Source organism: Rhincodon typus, chromosome 6 (assembly GCF_021869965.1).
Source record: "Rhincodon typus isolate 14 chromosome 6, sRhiTyp1.1, whole genome shotgun sequence".
In the NCBI taxonomy this organism is placed as follows: Eukaryota; Metazoa; Chordata; class Chondrichthyes; order Orectolobiformes; family Rhincodontidae; genus Rhincodon; species Rhincodon typus.
In genome coordinates, this window is record NC_063337.1 from 18,228,418 (window position 1) to 18,248,547 (window position 20,130).

The window sequence follows — 20,130 nt, forward strand, 5'->3', positions numbered from 1 at the left end:
TTGAAGACATGTGCACAAGATGAAGAGGCCCTTTTTAAAGATGTAGCCTTTGGGTTTAGTCTGGGCCCATATTTTAATTTGAGAAAATGGAAAGCTGGGAAGAGACAAGATACAGATCTTCAAAAGAATGACTGACATTTGTGTAGCACATTTAAAGTAAATAAACTTCCTAACATTGCAAGAAGACATATGGAAAACAGACACAGCAAATGGGGATGTAAACAAAAATATTTTGGATAATAAGTATTCATGTATAAATATACTAAATTCAAACAAGGCTACAGATTAAAAGAAACTGCTTCTACCTACACAATAATTGATTTTTGGTACATTTTGGTTTAGTCTCCAGAGTAAAGAACTACTTTAGGATTAATTAGTACCGGAAATAAAAGCTGAATTTATAAAGGTTGAAGATTTTCACAAAATTAAATAACACTGATTTGTTTTTTTGCTAAAGATACTTTCAACAGAATAATTAAGGAAAGTCTGTTTCCACTAGCAGAAAAATCAGTATCTGATAACCATAATTTAAGATAATTAACGAAGGAATCAGAAGGAAGATGTGAATTCTTAATGTCCTATGACAGTATTATGGTCTGGAATACACTATCTGAAGGAATGGTGGAAGCAGATACAACAGGAGCTTTCGTAAGGGAATTAGATGTATAATTGCAAAAGAAAAAATAGCAATGCTATAGGGTCAAAGTGAGACAAACTCAATAATCATTTCAAGGAATCAACATGGACATAATGGCCATATAGCTTCTTTCTGTGCTATATGATTCAAAAAAAGCATTATTTTGGATAAAGGTTGTAAAAAAGGCACAGAATGGGTGACGTGCCAATTAGACTAGCCACTTTCCTAAAGTCTGCTGCTCACTGCCTTCAGGGAAACCAAGAGCAGTTAAAGCAGTCAGCAATGTGCCCACCAAAGGTCCATCAATGAGCCCCCAGGACAGAGGTAAGTGAGGGTCAGATGGAGCTCTCAGGGTGTGAGGGAGGGGGTGGGAGGTGCAGGCATTCAAAGTCAGGGGTGGATTTCAGTAACCAATCTGCCTTCCCCCATTCCAATGCAGGCTCCTTCAGGTGGGTACAGAGTACCTGAGAATGAGGGGATCCCTGACAGGCCAATGGAAAACCCAAGATGATTTTCTGGGGAAGGCTTTGGAAGGTGTATGAAAGCCAATGCAACTCCCTATTAATCCCTGAACCACCACTGAACTGCACTGGGATCAGGGATAACACAGTCCATCAGTTGATTAACAAGCTTAATGGGAACGTCTGCCCACTGCCAGTGGCCAGGAATCCCATGTCAGACCCTTCTATCCTAACCTAGGAGGTGGAAACTAAGGGAAATCCCTCCTGCAATTCAGTGGGCATGGCTGCACTTCTCCAGTGGTGACAGAATACATTAAAGCCAGTCTGTACAATCAGCTTCTTTATCCCACTGTTGGATCCTTCAGATACTTCCCCGTTTCTTTTTATTAAAGTCGACAGCACTTTGTTGCACAAAGTCAGGGATCATGGAAACAAAAAAACTGAATTCCTACGTCCCAGTTAGCAGACATGATATTTTTGCTTTTTGTGTGATTTAAGCCAGGAGGAAGAAGGCAGAAGGATCCACCTTAAGCATTAGCTTCTGAAGCCTTTAAGACAGAAACCAGCAACTGCCTGGTGCATACCTCAGCCCCACAGAACCATCAATATCACTGGGATTGAGCTGATGTATAGCTCTCCCAGCTCTAATGCACTCAGTGGCTCTTGCCATAGTGCCTGCACCCCTTCCTCTTATAGCACTTCTACAAAGACTTCATCAAACTGTGTGCTCTGCTAATCCCCTGCTCCATGCTCCAAATTCCCTAAAGCTTTTACTTCCCAAATATTTCAGCCTTTAAACTAAACTATAGCTGCGAGGCTATAAATCCCCTGCAGTAGTGTTCGATGTCCCATACAGCAAGCTTGACCTAACTCGTGTTATTCCTGCCAGGAATGCCTTGGGAATATGTAACAGGCTCAGTACCTAGATATTATTAGCCCACAGGCCTTTTAAGATGGAAGATGTATATAGGAAACATCCTGCAGCCAATAATTCACATTTAAAACTAGATGTCTGTAGGATCTCTATCTTAATCTCATAGTTCACTTACTTTCAATGAAGGACAGGATGAAGCTCCTCCAACACAAATCAAAAATCTAGTTGGTGTAATCTGGGTGTCTCCTTTAGCGAAAACAATTATGGCTTTCTTTGCACTAGCACACTTAGTCACAATTCCTGAGAACAGCAGAGATGTAACAAAGAAAATCTGAGGCATAATTCTCCCATATTATAAACAACAGCATCATTGAGTAGATTTGCAATGTAACTGAAAAGGGAAGATAATTATTTTAACATCTAATGTCATTCTGCACATGCATCATTACGTCCATTAGTAGAGATTGTCGTTTTGTGTACATGTGCATGGACCACCAAAAGTAGCAGGACAGGTAGAGAGAGCAGCAAATAAAGCACACAGTACCTCTGGATCCATCAATAGAGGCACAAGACAGTACAGCTGAATCGCCGAGCTGAAGTGAGAGTGACTGCCGTTGATATCAAGACTGCACTGTGGCATTCAGGAGTCCTGCAAAAACTGGAGTCAATGGAAATTGGGGGAAAACTCTGCATTGGCTGGAGTCATACCTGGCACATAGGAAGATCATTGTGGTTCATTCAGTGATCTCATTTCCAGGGTATCTCTGCAGGAGTTCCTCAGGGTAATGTCCTTGGCCAAGTCATCTTCAGTTGCTTCATCAATGACCACCCCTCCATCATAAAACCAGAAGTGACGATGTTCAGCAGCATTCACGACTTCACAGATACTGAAGCACTCCATTTCCAAATGCAGCAAGACCTGGATGATATCCAGGTGTGGGCTAACACATAGCACATAACTTTCATGCCATAAACGTGCCAGGCCATGACCATCTCCAACACAAGAGAACCTAACCATCACATATTGACCAGATGAGTGTAGCGCCAACACTTAAGAAGCTTGACACCATCCAGGACAAAGCAGCCCACTTGATTGGCACCTCATCCACAAGCATCCACTCCCTCCACCACTCAGTATCAATAGTGAGTACCATCTACAAGATGCACTGCAGAAATTCATCAAGGCTCCTTAGATAGCACCTTCCAAGCCCACAATCACTTCCGTCCAGAAAGACAAGGGCAACAGAATCATGGGAACACCACCATCTGCAAGTTCCTCTCTAAGCTACATACCATCCTGATTTGGAAATGCATTGCCATTGCTTCAGTGATGCTGGGTCAAAATTCTGGAACTCCCTCCCTAATCGCATTACAGGTCTACCTACAGCAAATGTATTGCTGCAGTTCACTTAAGCAGCTCACCACCACCTTCTCAAGGACAACAATGGATGGGCAATAATTGCTGGCCCAGCCAGCAACACCCACATCCCATGAATGAAGAAAAATAAAACTGCCACAAGCCATGATCTGACAGTGCTCTACGGTGCTGCTAGCTTGGGACTTTTTGTTTTTGTTGTTTAATGGAATGGTTTGATATTAATGCATGTCTACTAGGTCACTTCAGAGAGAGATTAAGAGATAATCACATTGATATGGAACTGCAATCCATGTGTTGTAGATGTACCCACAATGCAGATTGAAAGGGAGCTCCAGGTCTTTGACCCAGTGTCAATGACGGAACAGTGATGTAGCTCCAACTTAATATGCTGTGTGAATTGGACAGAAACTTGCAGATTATTGGTGTTCCCATGCATCTGCTCCACTTCATCTAGGTGGTAGAGGCTGTGGTTGTGAAAGAGATTGTGGTTGTCAAAGGAGCCTTCCCAAGTTGTCATGGTTACCAAGGTACATGTAACACATTGCTGCCAAAGATGATGCAGTGAGTGACTATTATAGACAGCATATAGGGTGGCAAAGGTCTTCAGTAGCATTGGCAGCACATTCATCCAGTAGACAGTATTCATCATATTCCTGACGTACATCTTGTACATAGGGAGAGCTTGGCAAGTCAAGAGACAAGTCAGTTGCCACAGAATTCCCAATCTTTGACCTGCTTTTGTAGCCACAGTTTTGAACTGAGGGCTATAGGACCTGATTTTTTTCCGAGTGTTGCTGATGTCCACTGTGGATAAGAACAGAAATCTTTTCTCCCCGCTCCCGTATGCATTAGTTCCCTGCACATCTTCCGCACGCATTTCATGGCTACCCACCACATTGAGTACTTTTTGAGAAGAAGGTTAAATAATAAGAATATAGCAGTTAGAGAGAGTTATAGCATTTCTAAACTGCAAAGTGTTGGATCTATTGCTTTTATTAAAAGTAAAGTACAATTATTGCCTAGTGGATCTCTATTATTTCAATGTGATGGAGAGATACATGCACACTTTGCAAAAGAGACCAAATACCTGAGAAAATTCTGAACTGAGTTGTCATGATTTCAAGTACAAATACTCACTGGATCACTTCCAATTGATTATCATAAAGGTCAGGGAACATACTTTACATTTCAATAGAAATTACTCCTCCTCCATTTCTCAGGGACAAGAACATTTTTCAGTACAAGTAGCTTTAATGAACAATCTTAAGCCTTCCAGTAACCTACATGGCAATCTTTAAATTTTGAAACAGGTTTATGTTAGGGTCTTGGTAATCAAAGCAAACGCCAGACATTCAACTCACCTGGGTAATAAAAACCATCAACTTCTGACCTTGCAATTACCCTCTGACCTCTGAGAGTGTCCAATCTTCTTCCGGCCTGATTTGTGGCTTTCTGTACGCTGTGACTATGGTCCCTGGGAACATGATGCATGTATTCCGACTCCTGTAAAGGATAATGTAGAAGTAGAAATCCTAAGGCAAAAACAAAATGATTTTACAAAGGAATGACCTACCATCTTTATAATTTGAGGAAGAGATGAAATAAGCATGTCTTCAACACAACTATTTTTACCATTACATTTTCAGGTTCATACGCCTCAGTGACAATAATGAATAAGATGCATACAGTGGATTTCTTGTTTGCAGTCAACTATAAAATTCATTCCTCACTGGATCAGGTTGAACGGCATTCAGGAAGACGTCCCCATGAATTAAAGTCACTCATAAAGAAGGTCATTACCAATATTGTGCATTTACCACGGGCTTTATAGGAAGACTTGTCCTCAAGTTATCAAATATTCAACAGATCAAAGTAATTTTATGTCTTCTGAATTAAACAGATGACAATCAAATTGTACATTTTGCAATGTAACCAAGAGGAACAATGTAGCCATAATGCAAGGAGCTGATCCCCGAGGTCTAAGATGTAAAATGCATCCAATGGAGTTGGCCACCATGAATGAGGCAAAGAACCTGTACACAGACCATGCACAAGACTCTATCCAGCCATGAGAATTGTTCAGGTTGAGGAATGTAGGATAAGCATATCATGACAGTTTAAATAACTGCCCTGGAGACCATAATGACATAGGATGAACTTGGGATACCAGGCTTACATGAAGGACCAGAGTGTATATGCAGCAAAGCATAACAAATAATAAGCTGATGAAGGAGGTGGAGATAAAACAGAATGATGACAGCTCTTGTAAAATGTAATCAATGCTTAGCCCTCCAAAGCTGAATAAGGGTCAAATAAGGCCAGATTGGATAATAAGAAATTTAAAGTTTTTGAGAAGATTTGTAGCTTGGGTTGTGGATGAGGTTGTAGACTTGCTCGCTGAGCTGATGTGTTTGCTTGCAGACATTTCTTCACCCTGCTAGGTAACATTGTCAGTGCGCCTCTGGTGAAGCGTTGGTGTTCTGTCCCCCTCGTTATTTATATGCCTCGGTTTGCTGGGGCGGTTGCCATTGCTTCCAGTTCTGTTTCTCAGTAGTTTGAGAAGATTTGTAAACCACTGAAAAACAAAACTGGAAGTGATGTCAACCGCTATGTAAGGAACAACGTGAAGAGACATTTTTCATTTGTTCATGGGATGAGGGCAGTTTCTGGCCAGGCCACCATTTATTGTCCATTGCTAACTGCCCAGAGGGCATTAAAGCATCAATCGCATTGCTGTGGGTCTGGAGTCACATGTTGGCTAGACCAGGTAATGATTGCAGAAGGCAAAGGTAGAAAAACCAGGCGAGAAAACACACTGACGCTTCATCGGAGGCTGCATTGAGGATGTTACCCAGCATGGTAACGAAACGTCTGCGATACAAGAAATCAGCTCGGCGAGCCAACCGACCTCAACACCCACAACCCAAGCTACAAATCTACTCCAAAATCTTAGAGCAAAGGAAGAAAGGTGGACCACAAAAAGGTGGGAAGGTGAGTAGTGAGGATGACATAAAGAGTCAGCAGATGAAGGGTCCAGGCCCGAAACGTCAGCCTTTCTGCTCCTATGATGCTGCTTGGCCTGCTGTGTTCATCCAGCTCTGCACCTTGTTGTTGCAGAGGGATACAGACAGGTTAAGCAAGTGGATGGCAACTTGGCAGATGGAATATAATGTGGGAAAATGTAAGGTTATGCACTTTGGCAGGAATACGGGAGCTGAATATCATTTACATGGATAAAGACATGAGAAAGCTGCAGCATGGAGGAATTTTGAAGTCCTCACATGTAAATCACTAAAAGCTGTCACATAAGTTCAGCCGGTGATAGGAAAGACAAATGGAATGCAGGCCTTTATTTCTAATGGAATGGAGTACAGAAATAGGAAATGCTTGCTAAAACTATACAAGGCACATGTTAAACCACACTCAGAATACTGTGAACAGTTGAGATCCCTTTACCTAATGAAAGTATACTAGCATTGGAGACGGTCCAGACAAAGTTTACTAAGTGAGTCCCAGGTATTTTCTTATTAGGAGCGGTTGAGTAGATTGGGCCTGTACTCACTGGAATTTAGAAGAATGAGAGGCAACTTTATTGAATCATGCAAAATTCTTAGGAGACTTGACAGGAGAAAAAGCTGAACATGCTTCTGATCTCAGTCAGATCTCCTTGATCACAAAAGCAGCAGAAACCTGAGAGAACTACAACAGAGGTTCCTAGAAAAGCTCAGCAGGTCTGGCAGCATCTGTGAAGAAAAAGATCAGAGTTAACATTTCAGGTCCAGTCACCCTTCATCAGAACAGGAAATCAGGAGAGCAAAAAGGGAATTGGAAGAATAATGGCAGGTAAAATAAAGAAAAATCCTAAATTATTTTGCAAGTACAATAGGCTAATAGGTAATTCAGGAAAGAGTAGGGCCATTAAGGACAATAGGGGTCATTTGTACGTGGAGCCGGAGAATGTAGGTAGATTTCTAAATAAACACTTTGTGTCTGTGCTTACATTTGAGAGAAATGATGTGGATACAGAAATCGGGAGAAGGACTGTGTTGTACTTCATCACAATTTTAGACTTCAAAGACAATTCTTTACAAGAATTAGTAACTGATGCTTCATGAAGTGAAATACTTGAGATCCTTTGGACCCAGATCAGTTTCCAGTTACAGTTACAATTGTTGCTCAGAAGTCCTGCAGAAGATTTACATACCGTTTCTTCAGCAGCCTTCTGGAGATCTGAGGCCTGTTGTTTATATGTATAACCAGTCTGGATTTCATCTTCCAATAATGTAATATCTTCCTGGGCAATAGGCCAACCCATTCTATCCAATGCCTGCAGTAAAGCCTCTCTATGGTCTCCAAATGAGATTGGTTTATCACTGTTGAACCTTGTCCAAAATGAATGCACACAGAAGAAAGTAATAATCAAAATCTAATTGCAACTGCAGCAAAAATGCAAAAGCACTGATTTATAAAGAATATTGTTACTTACTTATCTCGCTCTTCCTGAGATAATGCTTTCCATACAATTAAATTTAGGCGCCTTGCAAAAGAGAGAGAAGTGTTAAAAATTATTAACTAATAACAAACTTGGAACCTCTTGTCTTAATGTCGATGTCATCAAAAATAATACGTTTTTGCATTGAGGTGAACAAATGATATTGTTTGAAGCCCAATGTTAATTCGCTTGCAAATGCAACAGAGGATTCTGGAACAATAAGGTTTCAGTAAATAATGGCACCATAAGGTGTTATACAAATATAAGCTGTTACAGGTGTAAATTATATATCACTGCTCAGATTCCGACATATCCCATAAGTGGGTCACACTACAAAACTCACCAGTAAAGTCATCGATAAGTTACGTATGAGCTACATTCTTGTATATGAGCATGTACAAAATAATTATCGTAAGCAATTCCAACGCACAAAAGACATAAACTTAGGTTTGGATGTTACACAGCCTCACTGGGCAGAGTTTCAGTGGAATGTGGGGCACATAGAATAAGTGGGGTATCTGGCCTAACACGTTCACACCCATTCCCGAGGTTAGCACCATAATGCATGAGGTGGGTGGGCACTGAAATTGGTGCCTGCTGCCATTTGTAAATAAATAATGAAGGGTCATTTAGGTTGATGACAACCATATTGATCTGAATGACACACACAATACATGTGGTGTGAGTGGGTGGGTGGGAGGGAACAAGCCATTTTTAAATGGCATAGGCAATAAGATGAAGGATGGGGTGCACCTAACTATGTGGGTGCCCAGTCCTCACAGCTGAGTACCACAGTGTATGAGACTATTTGCAGTGTTGTGCACCATGGGGTGGTCTTGCTACCACCATCCTCTCTTAATGTCAGGATCTAAAGGGTTTACTTGTGTGGTTTGGTAAAGGAAAACCACTTGCTGGTCTAAAGAGAAGAGTCTCTTGTTGTAAACCAGATGTAGTTTATTGCAGTTTATCTACTATCTACAATTTACACGGATGTGACCAATATCGTTGCAGAGACCCTGAGGAGTACCTACATGGTCGGTCTTACTCAGCCGTGATACTAAGTTGTCCTTCCTCCAGGTCCATAGGACATCATCATAGTGGATGGCACTTGAAGCACATTTCAGACCCTTATACAACACCATGCATCTACTTTGGACACTTTCCCCTAAAATTTCACACAGCCCCTTCCTTCCTCACTCTGCGCTCTAAAGGACTTATCATTCAGGAACTGACATGATCCCCCTCATGGTCCTTTCTACAGTTGTGGTAGCACCTGCTAATGAGCTCTGGCACAGCCAGATGTAAAGGAGCTTCCAGGCATTCAGTTCCCGAGGGCACAACTTCCTCCAGAGACAGACTGAAGTCCTACTGCTGAGGGTGAAGGTGGAACAACTCCAAAGCTACTTCCCATTCTGCTGAAATTGCAAGTTTTGTCCATTGTCTTCCTTAAAACACTGGGACTGTTTTACCTCTCTGATGAATTCTGTGCTTACTTTTGTCATTAAACCTTTAAACAAAAAAGATCCTTCTATTTTCAATTTTAGTTGGAGATTTTATTTAAGCAGTGGTACAGCAATAAATGGTTTTTAAATCAGCAATATGCAGCTAAATGCTATTCTTTGTCCCTTTCGAACATTTCAGGTCCAGGAGTTCCTCATCCAACTGAGCGAGCAGAGCAAGAGGATAGCAGAACTGAAGATAAGGAAGTGTAATCTACTTTTCATTAGCAAGAGGCAGCTCAGACACTGACGCCACATATATAGGGCAGACGGCAGAGTGGAAGAGTCCAGCCACATCCAACCTGGGCAAGTCAGAGGATAGCACTGCCCATGAAGTAGCTCCGGACAGGGAGCTCTGTCTCAAACCACGATGCAGAGAGCATGGATGAAGACCTTAAAGACCAACATTCACTGATGCCCAGAGAGCTTCTCTTTAAGTGCATTGGTTGCCTACTAATGATGGAGAAGATGGAAGAGTCATCTAATGCCTTTATATACAGCATTGAGACCATGCACTCATTTTTAATTCACAGATCCTCAGGGGCCAAAAACCTGGATAACAATGCTACAAAATAGTTGTTCAGGCTTTTGTGGAACTCTGTGTATTATGTTCCAAACATTAGTTTGCCAGAAAGCAATTAAAATGGTGAAATTTAACCAAATTATTTAATAACTAAGTATGTTTTCCTCTGGTTATTATGTGTAGCCAAGTCAGGAAATCCAGTGGGGAAATATTCAGTGGCCAGTATTTCTAGTTAAGTCATAATTATGTTTTGAAAGGTTACTTTTAAGATTTTTCAAGGTACAGTAAGCCAGGAGAAGAAATTTACATCATTGCAATTACAGTAAACCGAGAACAGAAGTTTCCTAAGAGCAGCATTATTAAAAGTATTATGTTGCAGTGAAAAGCATGCAATTAAATTTTAAAATGTCAGGGAATGCTCAGCCTCTCATTATTTAAATAATTAGATATCTTCTGCTACAAACTTTACTGCCGCATTAATAGAAACAAGGGTTATCATTTTTAAAAGGCAACGTTATCAAAAAGAATGGATATACCGACTTTCAGAAAAGAGACCATGAGTTACACCCCACATTACACACACTGTGATAGTTCAAGCTGATTTAAATGATGCTTCACCATCCTGCAATGTGTAATTTTCATATTCAACCTTTAGATAGAGTCATGGGGTCATAGAGATATACAACGTAGAAACAGGCCCTTCAGTCCAACTCATCCATGCCAACCAGATATCCTAAATAAATCTAGTCCCATCTGCCAGCATTTGGTCCATATTCCTCTAAGCCCTTCCTATTCATATACCAATCCAGGTGCCTTTTAAATGTTGGAATTGTACCAGCCTCCACTACTTCCTCTGGCACACACACACCATCCTCTGCTTGAAAATGTTGCCCCTTCGGTCCCTTTTAAATCTTTGCCCTTTCACATTAAAATTTGTTTTACTTGATGGGTTACAGGATCTGCAGTTTTTATCTTGGCCTCAGGTAATTCATTGAGTGAGACTACCTAAAGCAATCCAGCAGTTGAGTTTCAAGCTGCTTGAGAGCAGCAATGGTCCATTACTTAGTTACTGGTTTGATGTGGATAATTGGGAATCCTACTGTGGCTAATTTCATTTCTGACTCACAAATTTAAAAATGATCTCTAGTCAACATCTTGGGGGAAAAGGGTCACCAGCTGAAAAATGTTAACTCTGCTTTCTCTCTACAGGTGCTGTCAGAACTGCTGAGTTTCTCAAGCTATTTCTATTTTTGTTTCAGATTTTCAGCATCAGCAGTTCTTTGTTTTGTTTTGAGAAGGGGTTGTGATCTCTAAATATTTACTGTGTTTATGTGGTACTTTAACCTTCTGTGTTTGTGATCATATGGAGTGCTTCCTTTCCATGATTAGTGGGTAGAAGTCTATTGAGTAAATTTAAGCATGATATACATTTACTTCTCTTGGGGATGCATCTAGGTATTTGCTGCTAAAATTCATGAAGCAACATCACCATGCCTGTGCTAATTGGTTATTTTTACTGGGCAACACTTACATGCACTCAGAACAGAATATACTCAAAAATAGACAGACAGAGAGGTATTCAGACAGGGTCACCAAGTAGAATGGCTCATCAGGAATCATGGAGCTTGCAAGTAAATGAACAGCAGGGCAAGGAGTTCTTTGGAATAACTCGACAATGGCCAAACATTCAGAAAGGGCAAGACCTGGACGGTGTGAGGAGTACAAAAGCTGGGTGAATGGGCCCAGGCACACGTATAGTCAAGCAACAAAATCCCCAGGATAGTGGGACTCAAAGTCAAGGACTCAAGTCAATACCTGAGACCAATGTTTATAATCATGGCCTAACAAAAAAAATGCATGATGAGGAGAATTGGCACAATTGGATGGCACGACGGTTCAGTGGTTAGCGTTATTGCCTCACAGCGTCAGGGTCCTGAGTTCAATTCCAACCTCAGGTGACTGTCTGTGTGGAGTTTGCACATTCTCCCCATGTCTCTGTGGGTTTCCTCCTACAGTCCAGAGATGTGCAGGTTGGGTGAATTGACCATGGGAAATGAGGGTTACAGGGATTGGATAGGGGTGTAGGTCTTAGTGGGATGCTCTTCGAAGGGTTGTTGTGGACTCGATAGGCCAAATGGCCTGCTTCCACACTGTAGGGATTCTATGAATTCATGACAGGAAAGACCCTAGATTTCTGGCAAGTTCAAAGGACCTAGAAGGATTTTCAACTTATTGAGTCAGGTCACTGGAAGGATAACAATAAGTGTGTTTTGTCAAGCTAGATCTGAAAATAGAGTAAAGGCTTCACGCACACTCTGGTGTAGAAAACACATTCAAATTCATTTGTAAGAAGAATCTGATGAAGTGTCTGTTCTCTCCACATGCTGCCCAGCCTGTTCAATGTTTCCCACATTTTCTGTTTTGGTTACACTTATACTTGCATTCCCAAGCCTTATACTAATTGTCAGAAATTAAATAGTCTCCTTATGTCAACTTCATCCATACATTTTGTTTATTTGAAGAGCACAAACATACATCCTTTGAAATACCATTCCTCCAGTCAAAATAAATTCAACGACTTGAATGTTTTGTGACCACCTGCCATGCAGCTAAGTTACCATACAAAGGTTTTAGGTATTTTGCCCTTTTGATGATATCGATATGCTGAGGTTAGCAAGTTGCACTTTGTGCCCGTGCTCTAACGGTGGAGGGGAATGAATAGGAAGCAACTAAAGAGCTAGACATTGGGGCTGGCATGGGTCAACAATTAGCACGTACCATACATACCTAGCCATCAATTTGCTAAACAGTACATTGGGTAGACTTATCTCTATATACCTTGTTAAGTGTGTCACTTTCTTCTATATCTCGTCCTGAGCAGTGTGACTATTGCTGGTACCTGTTGTCACCTCTTTCCAGACATAATACACTTATACCCTCTCAGGGCAAACAGAGCAACCCCTAACTGTCAACTCAAGTAGCAACACCGCCACTTCAACAGTTATCAAATGGCAATGGTGTTGCACTGTTCCATCGTGCATCCACAGCCTGTTTGACTGTCTGGCTTCATATTAGTTTAATTATAGAGTCATAGAGTCATACAGCACAGAAACAGACTCCTTGGTCCAACCAGTCCATGCTGACCATAATCCCAAACTAAACCATTCCCACCTGCCTGTAATTGGCCCATATGCCTCCAAACATTTCTTATTCATGTACCCACATCCACCACTTCCTCTGGAAGTTCATTCCACACCCAAACCATTTTCTTTTTTAAAATCTTTCTCTTCTCACCTTAAACATATGTCCCTTAGGCTTGAAATTCCTCACCCCAGGAGAAAGGCATCTGCATTCACCTTATCTATACCCCTCATTATTTTATAAATCTCTATAAAGTCACCTCTCAACCCCCTATGCTTCAATGAAAAAAATCCCAGCCTCTCCCTTTAACACAAACCTTCCATTCCTGGCAACATCCTGGTAAATCTCTCCTTAACCCTCTCCAGCTTGATAATATCCTTCCTATAACAGGGCACAGTACTTCAGAACAGGCCTCACCAATGTCCTGTACAACCTCAACATAACATCAACATAATTATGGGCCTTTTATTTTAAAAGAAACCAAGCATTTCCTTTGTTCCATACAAACTTTGGAAAGGCTGCAAACCATGATAATCTCCTTAAATCAGAACCTCAGCCACATAAAGGCAGTTTGCGTGCCAGATTTCTTAACCCCACCCTTCCTGCCACATTTTAATGTGGTCCTAGCATCAAGCTAGATGCTTGAAGTCCATAATAAATAATTGTCAACAGCAGGAAATTCAGCAGGGCCAGCTGTTCATACTTTATGTAAACATGGGCTGGGTCACGTTGAATCTCGGTGATTCAACATCAGAACTGGAAAATATCACATTCTGAGTCCAATGTGGCTGAAATAGTGTGAGAAAAGATGATGAAAAGAATTCAGAGGGAGAAAAAGCATGATGACTCCAAATTGTACTTACAAACCATGAAGCAACGTAAAGGAAATTCATTGCAAATTCCACTAAAAATACATTGCAAAGATTTAAAAGAACCAGATATCTTAACAGACAAATTTATATTACACAAATAAATGAAATAGAAAAAACATAAATATGAGAATAATATTTAGCTCTGAGCTAATCTTACGATAGGAATTATCTCTTCATTTTCAATAATAAATTCCCACCTTTTAATTTATTCACAGAAAGTAGCTGTTGCAAGCTAGGCCAGCATTTCTTGCCCATCTATAACTGTCCTCACGTTATTTAGTACCGCAACATCTGATGGAAGTTGTAGAAGTCAACGGTGAATTAGATTGACTGTTGATTCAATGATTGACAAATATACATGGTACAATAATATTAGACATATAATCGCAGAAACAGTCTAGAGAACAGAAAGTTGCTTGAGGTGACCTGCCCTTACTACATTCATTTTGTTACTAATTTACTGCAGGACTGACATCTCAGCAATTGACTACTTACTTTTCATAGCACTGGATAGCATGGAAGAGTCTTTTTTTGTAGTGTTTCAGGTTCACACCCAATGGATTAATGAGTGTGATCTGCTTCTTGCTGTTGCTCACATGAGCTAATGGTAACATCTGAATTAAAACACAATTCATATCAGATTGAAATGCACCAAGGTACCTTATTATTTTAAAAGTAATATTCACAGATAAAAATAAGTTCAGAACTTGTTAAGCTTACAATTAAGATAATGAGGAGACCTGTATACATAGGAGGACATGATGGACCAAATGTCCTTTCTCTGTACTGTAAACGTCTATGAGTCTATGAGGCCTTCACTCTACAAGATCCTAAGATGTTATGCTGTATCCCCACCTAAGCCAGTATGGCATCTTCGGTTTAGGTGATCTTAATGCAGTCTCAGTCAATGACTCTTTCAGAAGCATTTAAAGAATCTTATACAACATCTCTCCCAAACTTTTATCTCATAATTAAGACTCATATATTAATGTTGAAATAACTGCACAGAGGCTGGTATCCTGCCACCAAGTCACCCTTTATTTGCATGTGCATAGTACACAGGCTCTAATTAGCCATATCAGAGCCTGTTCCTAGAATGAGGAGGCCTTCTGAATCTCCTGTTTATAACTGTCAGCTAGGGCTCCCTGATTGGCCCAGGTTAAAAGCTCCAATCAAGGACCTCATGGTCAATAAGATCCACCCAGTCCTCATTCCAATCACTACAAATGTGTACGGTGACATTTATCATTGCCCTATGAATGAACAAGGTAAACATGCATTATGCTTACAATTAGATAGTTAGGGATGGATTTTTTTTTTGATTAGGGGAAATACCCACAGCTTGAAGAAAACATTTCAAACTCCAGCTCCTCAGTTGGCTAAAATCAATTATAATTTCAACTTTTAAACTGAAACTGTGGATGGTTTCTTCCCATTAGCAATTGGAGTTATTATCCACCTCAGTTTCAGTGTAATTTGCTTTAAGTAACCGTTTCATGGTTTTATCCCAATATTTGTCATCAGGAACTAACAACAACTCCTCACTCTAAGGTAATCTAGTTCACTATATGTTCCTCACTTCTCACGAGCACTAGTCTATACAGCCGTCCTATTCCAAGGTCTTCACAGAACAGCCCAAAACTCAAAGTAAAATGGGTGATTCCCTGAAGCTGAAAACAAACAAGTTTCAGAAATTTCTTGAAGCCCCATTATTTACCTTACTGCATCCTAAACCAATCTAGGATAAATTTTAAAAACTCCATGAGTGGTACACACAAACCCATTCACTCTAAAGCCTGGCCTCAAAAACTGTTTTAAAAGAAATCACCGTAGCTATGGAAATACTTATAATTATTAACTTCTGACAGAAGTTTGCTAGCACACAAGCCATAAACCTAAAGCTGACAGCAAATGGTATATACAAATCACACAGGTTACATCATAAAACATACTAGGAACGTAAGGTTATGGGCAAAGTACTGGCAAATTGTATTAGAATAGTTATAGAGCCATTGAGTCATACAGTATGGAAACAGACCCTTCGGTCCAACCAGTCCATGTCAAACGTAATCCCAAACTAAACTAGGCTCACCTGCCTGCGCCTGACGCATTGCCATCCAAACCTTTCTTAATCATGTACTTATCCAAATGTCTTTTAAATGTTGTAATCGTACCCACATCTACCACTTCCTCAGGAAGTTCATTCCACACGCAAACCAACCCTCTGTGGAAAAAAAACTGCTCTTCATGTCTTTTCTCTCTGTTCTAAATCTCTCTCCTCTCACCTTAAAAATGTGCCCCCTAGTCTTGAAATCCCCATCCTAGGGAAAAGACAACTACCATTAACTCTACCTATGCCCCTCATTATTTGATAAATTTGTATAAAGTCACCTCTCAACCTCCTATACTCCAGTGAAAAAGGTCCCAGCCTATCCTGCCTTTCTTTATAACTCAAACCTTCCATACCGGCAACATTCTGGTAAATCTCTTCTAAACCCTCTCCAGTTTAATAATATCCCTCCTATAACTGGGCAGCCAGAACTGGACACAGTATTCCAGGAGAGGCCTCACCAACGCCCTGTACAATCTCAACATGAAATCCCAACTTCTAAAATCAAAGGACTGAGCAACGAAGGCAAGGGTGCCAAATGCCTTGACTTGATGGGCCAAAGGGTCTCTTTCTGTGCTGTAGATCTCTATGACACTATGATATTAAACATCAAAATGTCACGTCTTATTAAAGGTAATCAGTCACTTCTTCAGGGATTTCTTTTTCTGGCCTCCATAACCTGGCCTCTTCCCAAAAGCAGGGACTAAGACTTATAAACGAAGCTGCAGAACATTTCCCAATAACTACCACTGCTTTATGCAAAATATCTGAGCACTGGTCCAAAACAGTTGGCCAGATTAAATGCATTTTAGCAACTGAGTATGACATTGGGGTGTGAGATCTTGGGCATGAGGTAAGTCAAAGAGATCAACAATGCAGACTATAAATCCTCGTATTTTCCTCAATAATTCAGAAATGTCATTTAAATGGAAGAAGAGAGCTCACCTCATCAAAGACTTTGGACACAATATACTTGTCTAAGATTGGGACATACTTGTAAGTTTGAGCTACGGCAGTAGGTGCAAGTGCATCCATTATAGTGAGTCGCTTTGCAATTAAGCTATTTGTCTTCAGCCAGCGAGCTGAAGAAATATCCAGAGAGCTAGAAATAGATCAATAAAGAATGTGTCATGAGACTAAAACCACAGAGGGCTAGACACTCAGAATTACTCAATACCCCCATACTGCAAACTTATTATGAAAATAGATTTATAAACAACTCATAGAATCCCTACAGTGTGGAAGCAGGCCTTTTGGCCCACTGAGTCCACACCAACCCTCTGAAGAACATCCCACTCAGACTCATCCTCCTACCCTATCCCTGTAACACTAATCCACCTAGCCTGCACATCCCTGGACACTATGGGGCAATTTAGCATGGCCAATCCACCTAACATGCACATCTTTGGACTGTGGGAAGAAATCCATGCAGACATGGAGAGAATGTGCAAACTCTATACAGAGAGTCGTCTGACGCTGGAATTGAACCCAAGACCCTGGCGCTGTGAGGCAGCAGTGCTAACCACTGAGGGCCACTATTTTAAGCAGAAACCTTAAACGTTAAATTGATTTGTTATTGTCACACATACGTAGGCACAGTGAAAAATTTTGTCTTGTGTGCAGTACAGGTGGATCATACCATACAAAGTACATTAGGGTAATAGAACAGAGTGAGGAATACAATGTTACAGCTGCAGAGAAGGTGCACAAACAACAGGATCAACATTAAATTTAAAATTTGAAAGATCCATTCAGATGTCTAATAACAGCAGAGAAGAAGCTGTTCTTGAATCTGTTGGTACGTGTGTTTAAGCTTTTGTATCTTCTGCCTGATGGAAAAGGTTGGAAAAGATTATAACCGGGGTGGGAGGGCTCTATGATTATGTTGTCTGCCTTTCCAAGGCAACGAGAAGTATAGATGGAGTCAATGGATGGAAGGTTGGCTGAGCATTGCTTGCGTAATAAATTAGCTCAGGTAAAGTTCAGTTAAATAATTCCATTCTAAAATATGCCTGGGTTTGTGAACCAATTATTTTTCACTTAGAAGAAATAGGTAATTACTCAATTAACACAATCGATAGAAAAACAAGAAGTTTCCCACCCGTTCTTTCCAAGGTGCATGAACTACCGGTAAAGTTCCACCAAAGTTTTACAGTGCTTCTCCCCTGTTATAACAACTCAGGAAGAGCATTTTACAAGCAGAATATCACCTGAATGAGACTGTGGATGAAACTTTAGACCCATCATTTTAATTATTTAGCAGAAGGGATAATTAAAGCAGTGGTGATCCAATTTGCAAAACAACTAACAATGAAAAGTTAGCTAACTCCTAAAACAAAACAATGGGAATATTTTTGACTGAGGGTTATGTTAAGTAGGAACATCAGATTATTGCTGCACTATCTTGAAGAAGACCAACTTATACAATAAGTCCTGAAGACGGGTCACCGGACCCAAAACATAAACTCCACTTTCTCTCCACAGACGCTGCCAGAACTTCTGAGGTTCTCCAGCAATTTCTGTTTTTATTATAGAGTAATATAAATATATTTGATCTGGTGAGGGGAAATTGGAATACTTCCCCTGTGTGCTTTTAAGTTCCACTTCTCAGAACATTCATTAATATGCTAATTATGTGTTGTATACAACTGCTGCCCTGTTTTTTTCATTTCAAATGTTGAGATTTTCAATTTTCATCTCAAGTATGCCATGCTTTTCTACTACATTTAAGATATTCAAGACATTTGCTTCTGAAGAATTGCCACATATATTCTGATTTCTGTTTAATATTGCTTGAGTCTTGCCCTCACCTACATCTGGGATGGCATGGTGGTTCAGTAGTTAGCACTGCTGCCTCACAGCATCAGGGACCTAGGAACAAAAACAGAGGTTGCTGGAAAAGCTCAGCAGGTCTGGCAGCATCTGTGAAGGAAAAAACAGAGTTAAAATTTTGGGTCCGGTGACCCTTCCTCAGTTGTTGTTGTTGTCAGGGACCTAGGTTTGACTCCACCCTCGGGTGACTGACTGTCTGTGTGGAGTTTGCACATTCACCGCGTGTCTGTGTGAGTTTCCTTTGGGTGCAATGGATTCCTCCTACAGTCCAAAGATGTGCAGGTCAGATGGATTGGCCATGCTAAATTACCCATAGCGTCCAGGGATGTGAAGGCTAAGTGGATTAGCCATGGGAAGTGCAGAGAAAGGGTGGGGGAGTGAAATACTATTCAGAGGGTTGGTGTGGATCAATGAACTGAATAGCCTGCTTCCACATTGATTTTCAGGGTGTGAGCATGACTGGCAAGGCTAGCATGCATTGCTTTTTGCCAAGTGACTTGATACAATCAATTGAATTGTTAAGCCACTTCAGGGAGCAGTTACACTGCCACTATTTTGGTATGGGACTGCAGTCACATTATTTTTGAATTGAGTTTCAACTCAAGAAACAAAGTTGGAAGGCACATTCTCTGGACTACAAGCCTCTGAATTTCTGGTCCAGTAACATTAGCCACCAGACTGATACTTCTTCATTTCCTGATGGAAGGAGTCATCTACTGCTGAAATAAAGGCAATGTATTGTTTTCTCAGATTTGAGATAGATTACATCATGCAGTTGGACAGAAAATGCCCAACTTTATGACTGTGGGTTATATTATTACGATAGTTAAATATTACTGAACCCATGAGTAATCAAAATAATTAGTTGCGAGCAGCCTTTCTGACAACAGTTAACATTTTCATCTTACTTTTTAGCGGGTCTGCTTCCTTTTTTTGTCAGAGGTTGGCTTTCCAGCAAACTGAGACCTATAAAGAAAACCATTAAGAGGTATTTGAATAAATACAAAGGTTTAGCATCTTATAACGATTCTCAGAAATCCCTTAACTTTCCTTACATTTAGTAAAAACCGGACCCCAAATAATAAATCCTCATTTTTTTCAGAGACCTTTGGTTTTCTGGTTTGTAGAGCATAGGTGTTTTTCACTGAGTCCTAGAAGGAACATATTCTATCACAACAGATTCTCATTTGAGGAAAATTCCAAGGCAGGAGCCCAAGAGCACAGTGCAGGTCATCAGTCAGATGAAAAGAAGAACCAAAGTGAATCGAACAGCTGTGTTTAGATCTGAATAGGATCAACTTAGAGTATCTT

At 40.5% G+C, this 20,130-nt stretch overlaps 1 protein-coding gene across 1 annotated transcript in view; it reads right to left on the minus strand.

Moving 5' to 3' along the window:
- LOC109911306 (von Willebrand factor A domain-containing protein 3B-like) overlaps positions 1 to 20,130 on the minus strand; it is a 117,957-nt gene that overhangs the window by 18,732 nt on the left and 79,095 nt on the right. The window contains exons 17-23 of the mRNA XM_048597894.1: positions 19,728 to 19,785; positions 16,933 to 17,089; positions 14,373 to 14,491; positions 7,837 to 7,887; positions 7,555 to 7,732; positions 4,712 to 4,853; positions 2,148 to 2,272 (exon numbers count right to left, since the gene is read on the minus strand). Of these exons, the coding sequence (XP_048453851.1) occupies positions 2,148 to 2,272; positions 4,712 to 4,853; positions 7,555 to 7,732; positions 7,837 to 7,887; positions 14,373 to 14,491; positions 16,933 to 17,089; positions 19,728 to 19,785 (830 nt within the window). The remainder of the gene's footprint in view (positions 1 to 2,147; positions 2,273 to 4,711; positions 4,854 to 7,554; positions 7,733 to 7,836; positions 7,888 to 14,372; positions 14,492 to 16,932; positions 17,090 to 19,727; positions 19,786 to 20,130) is intronic.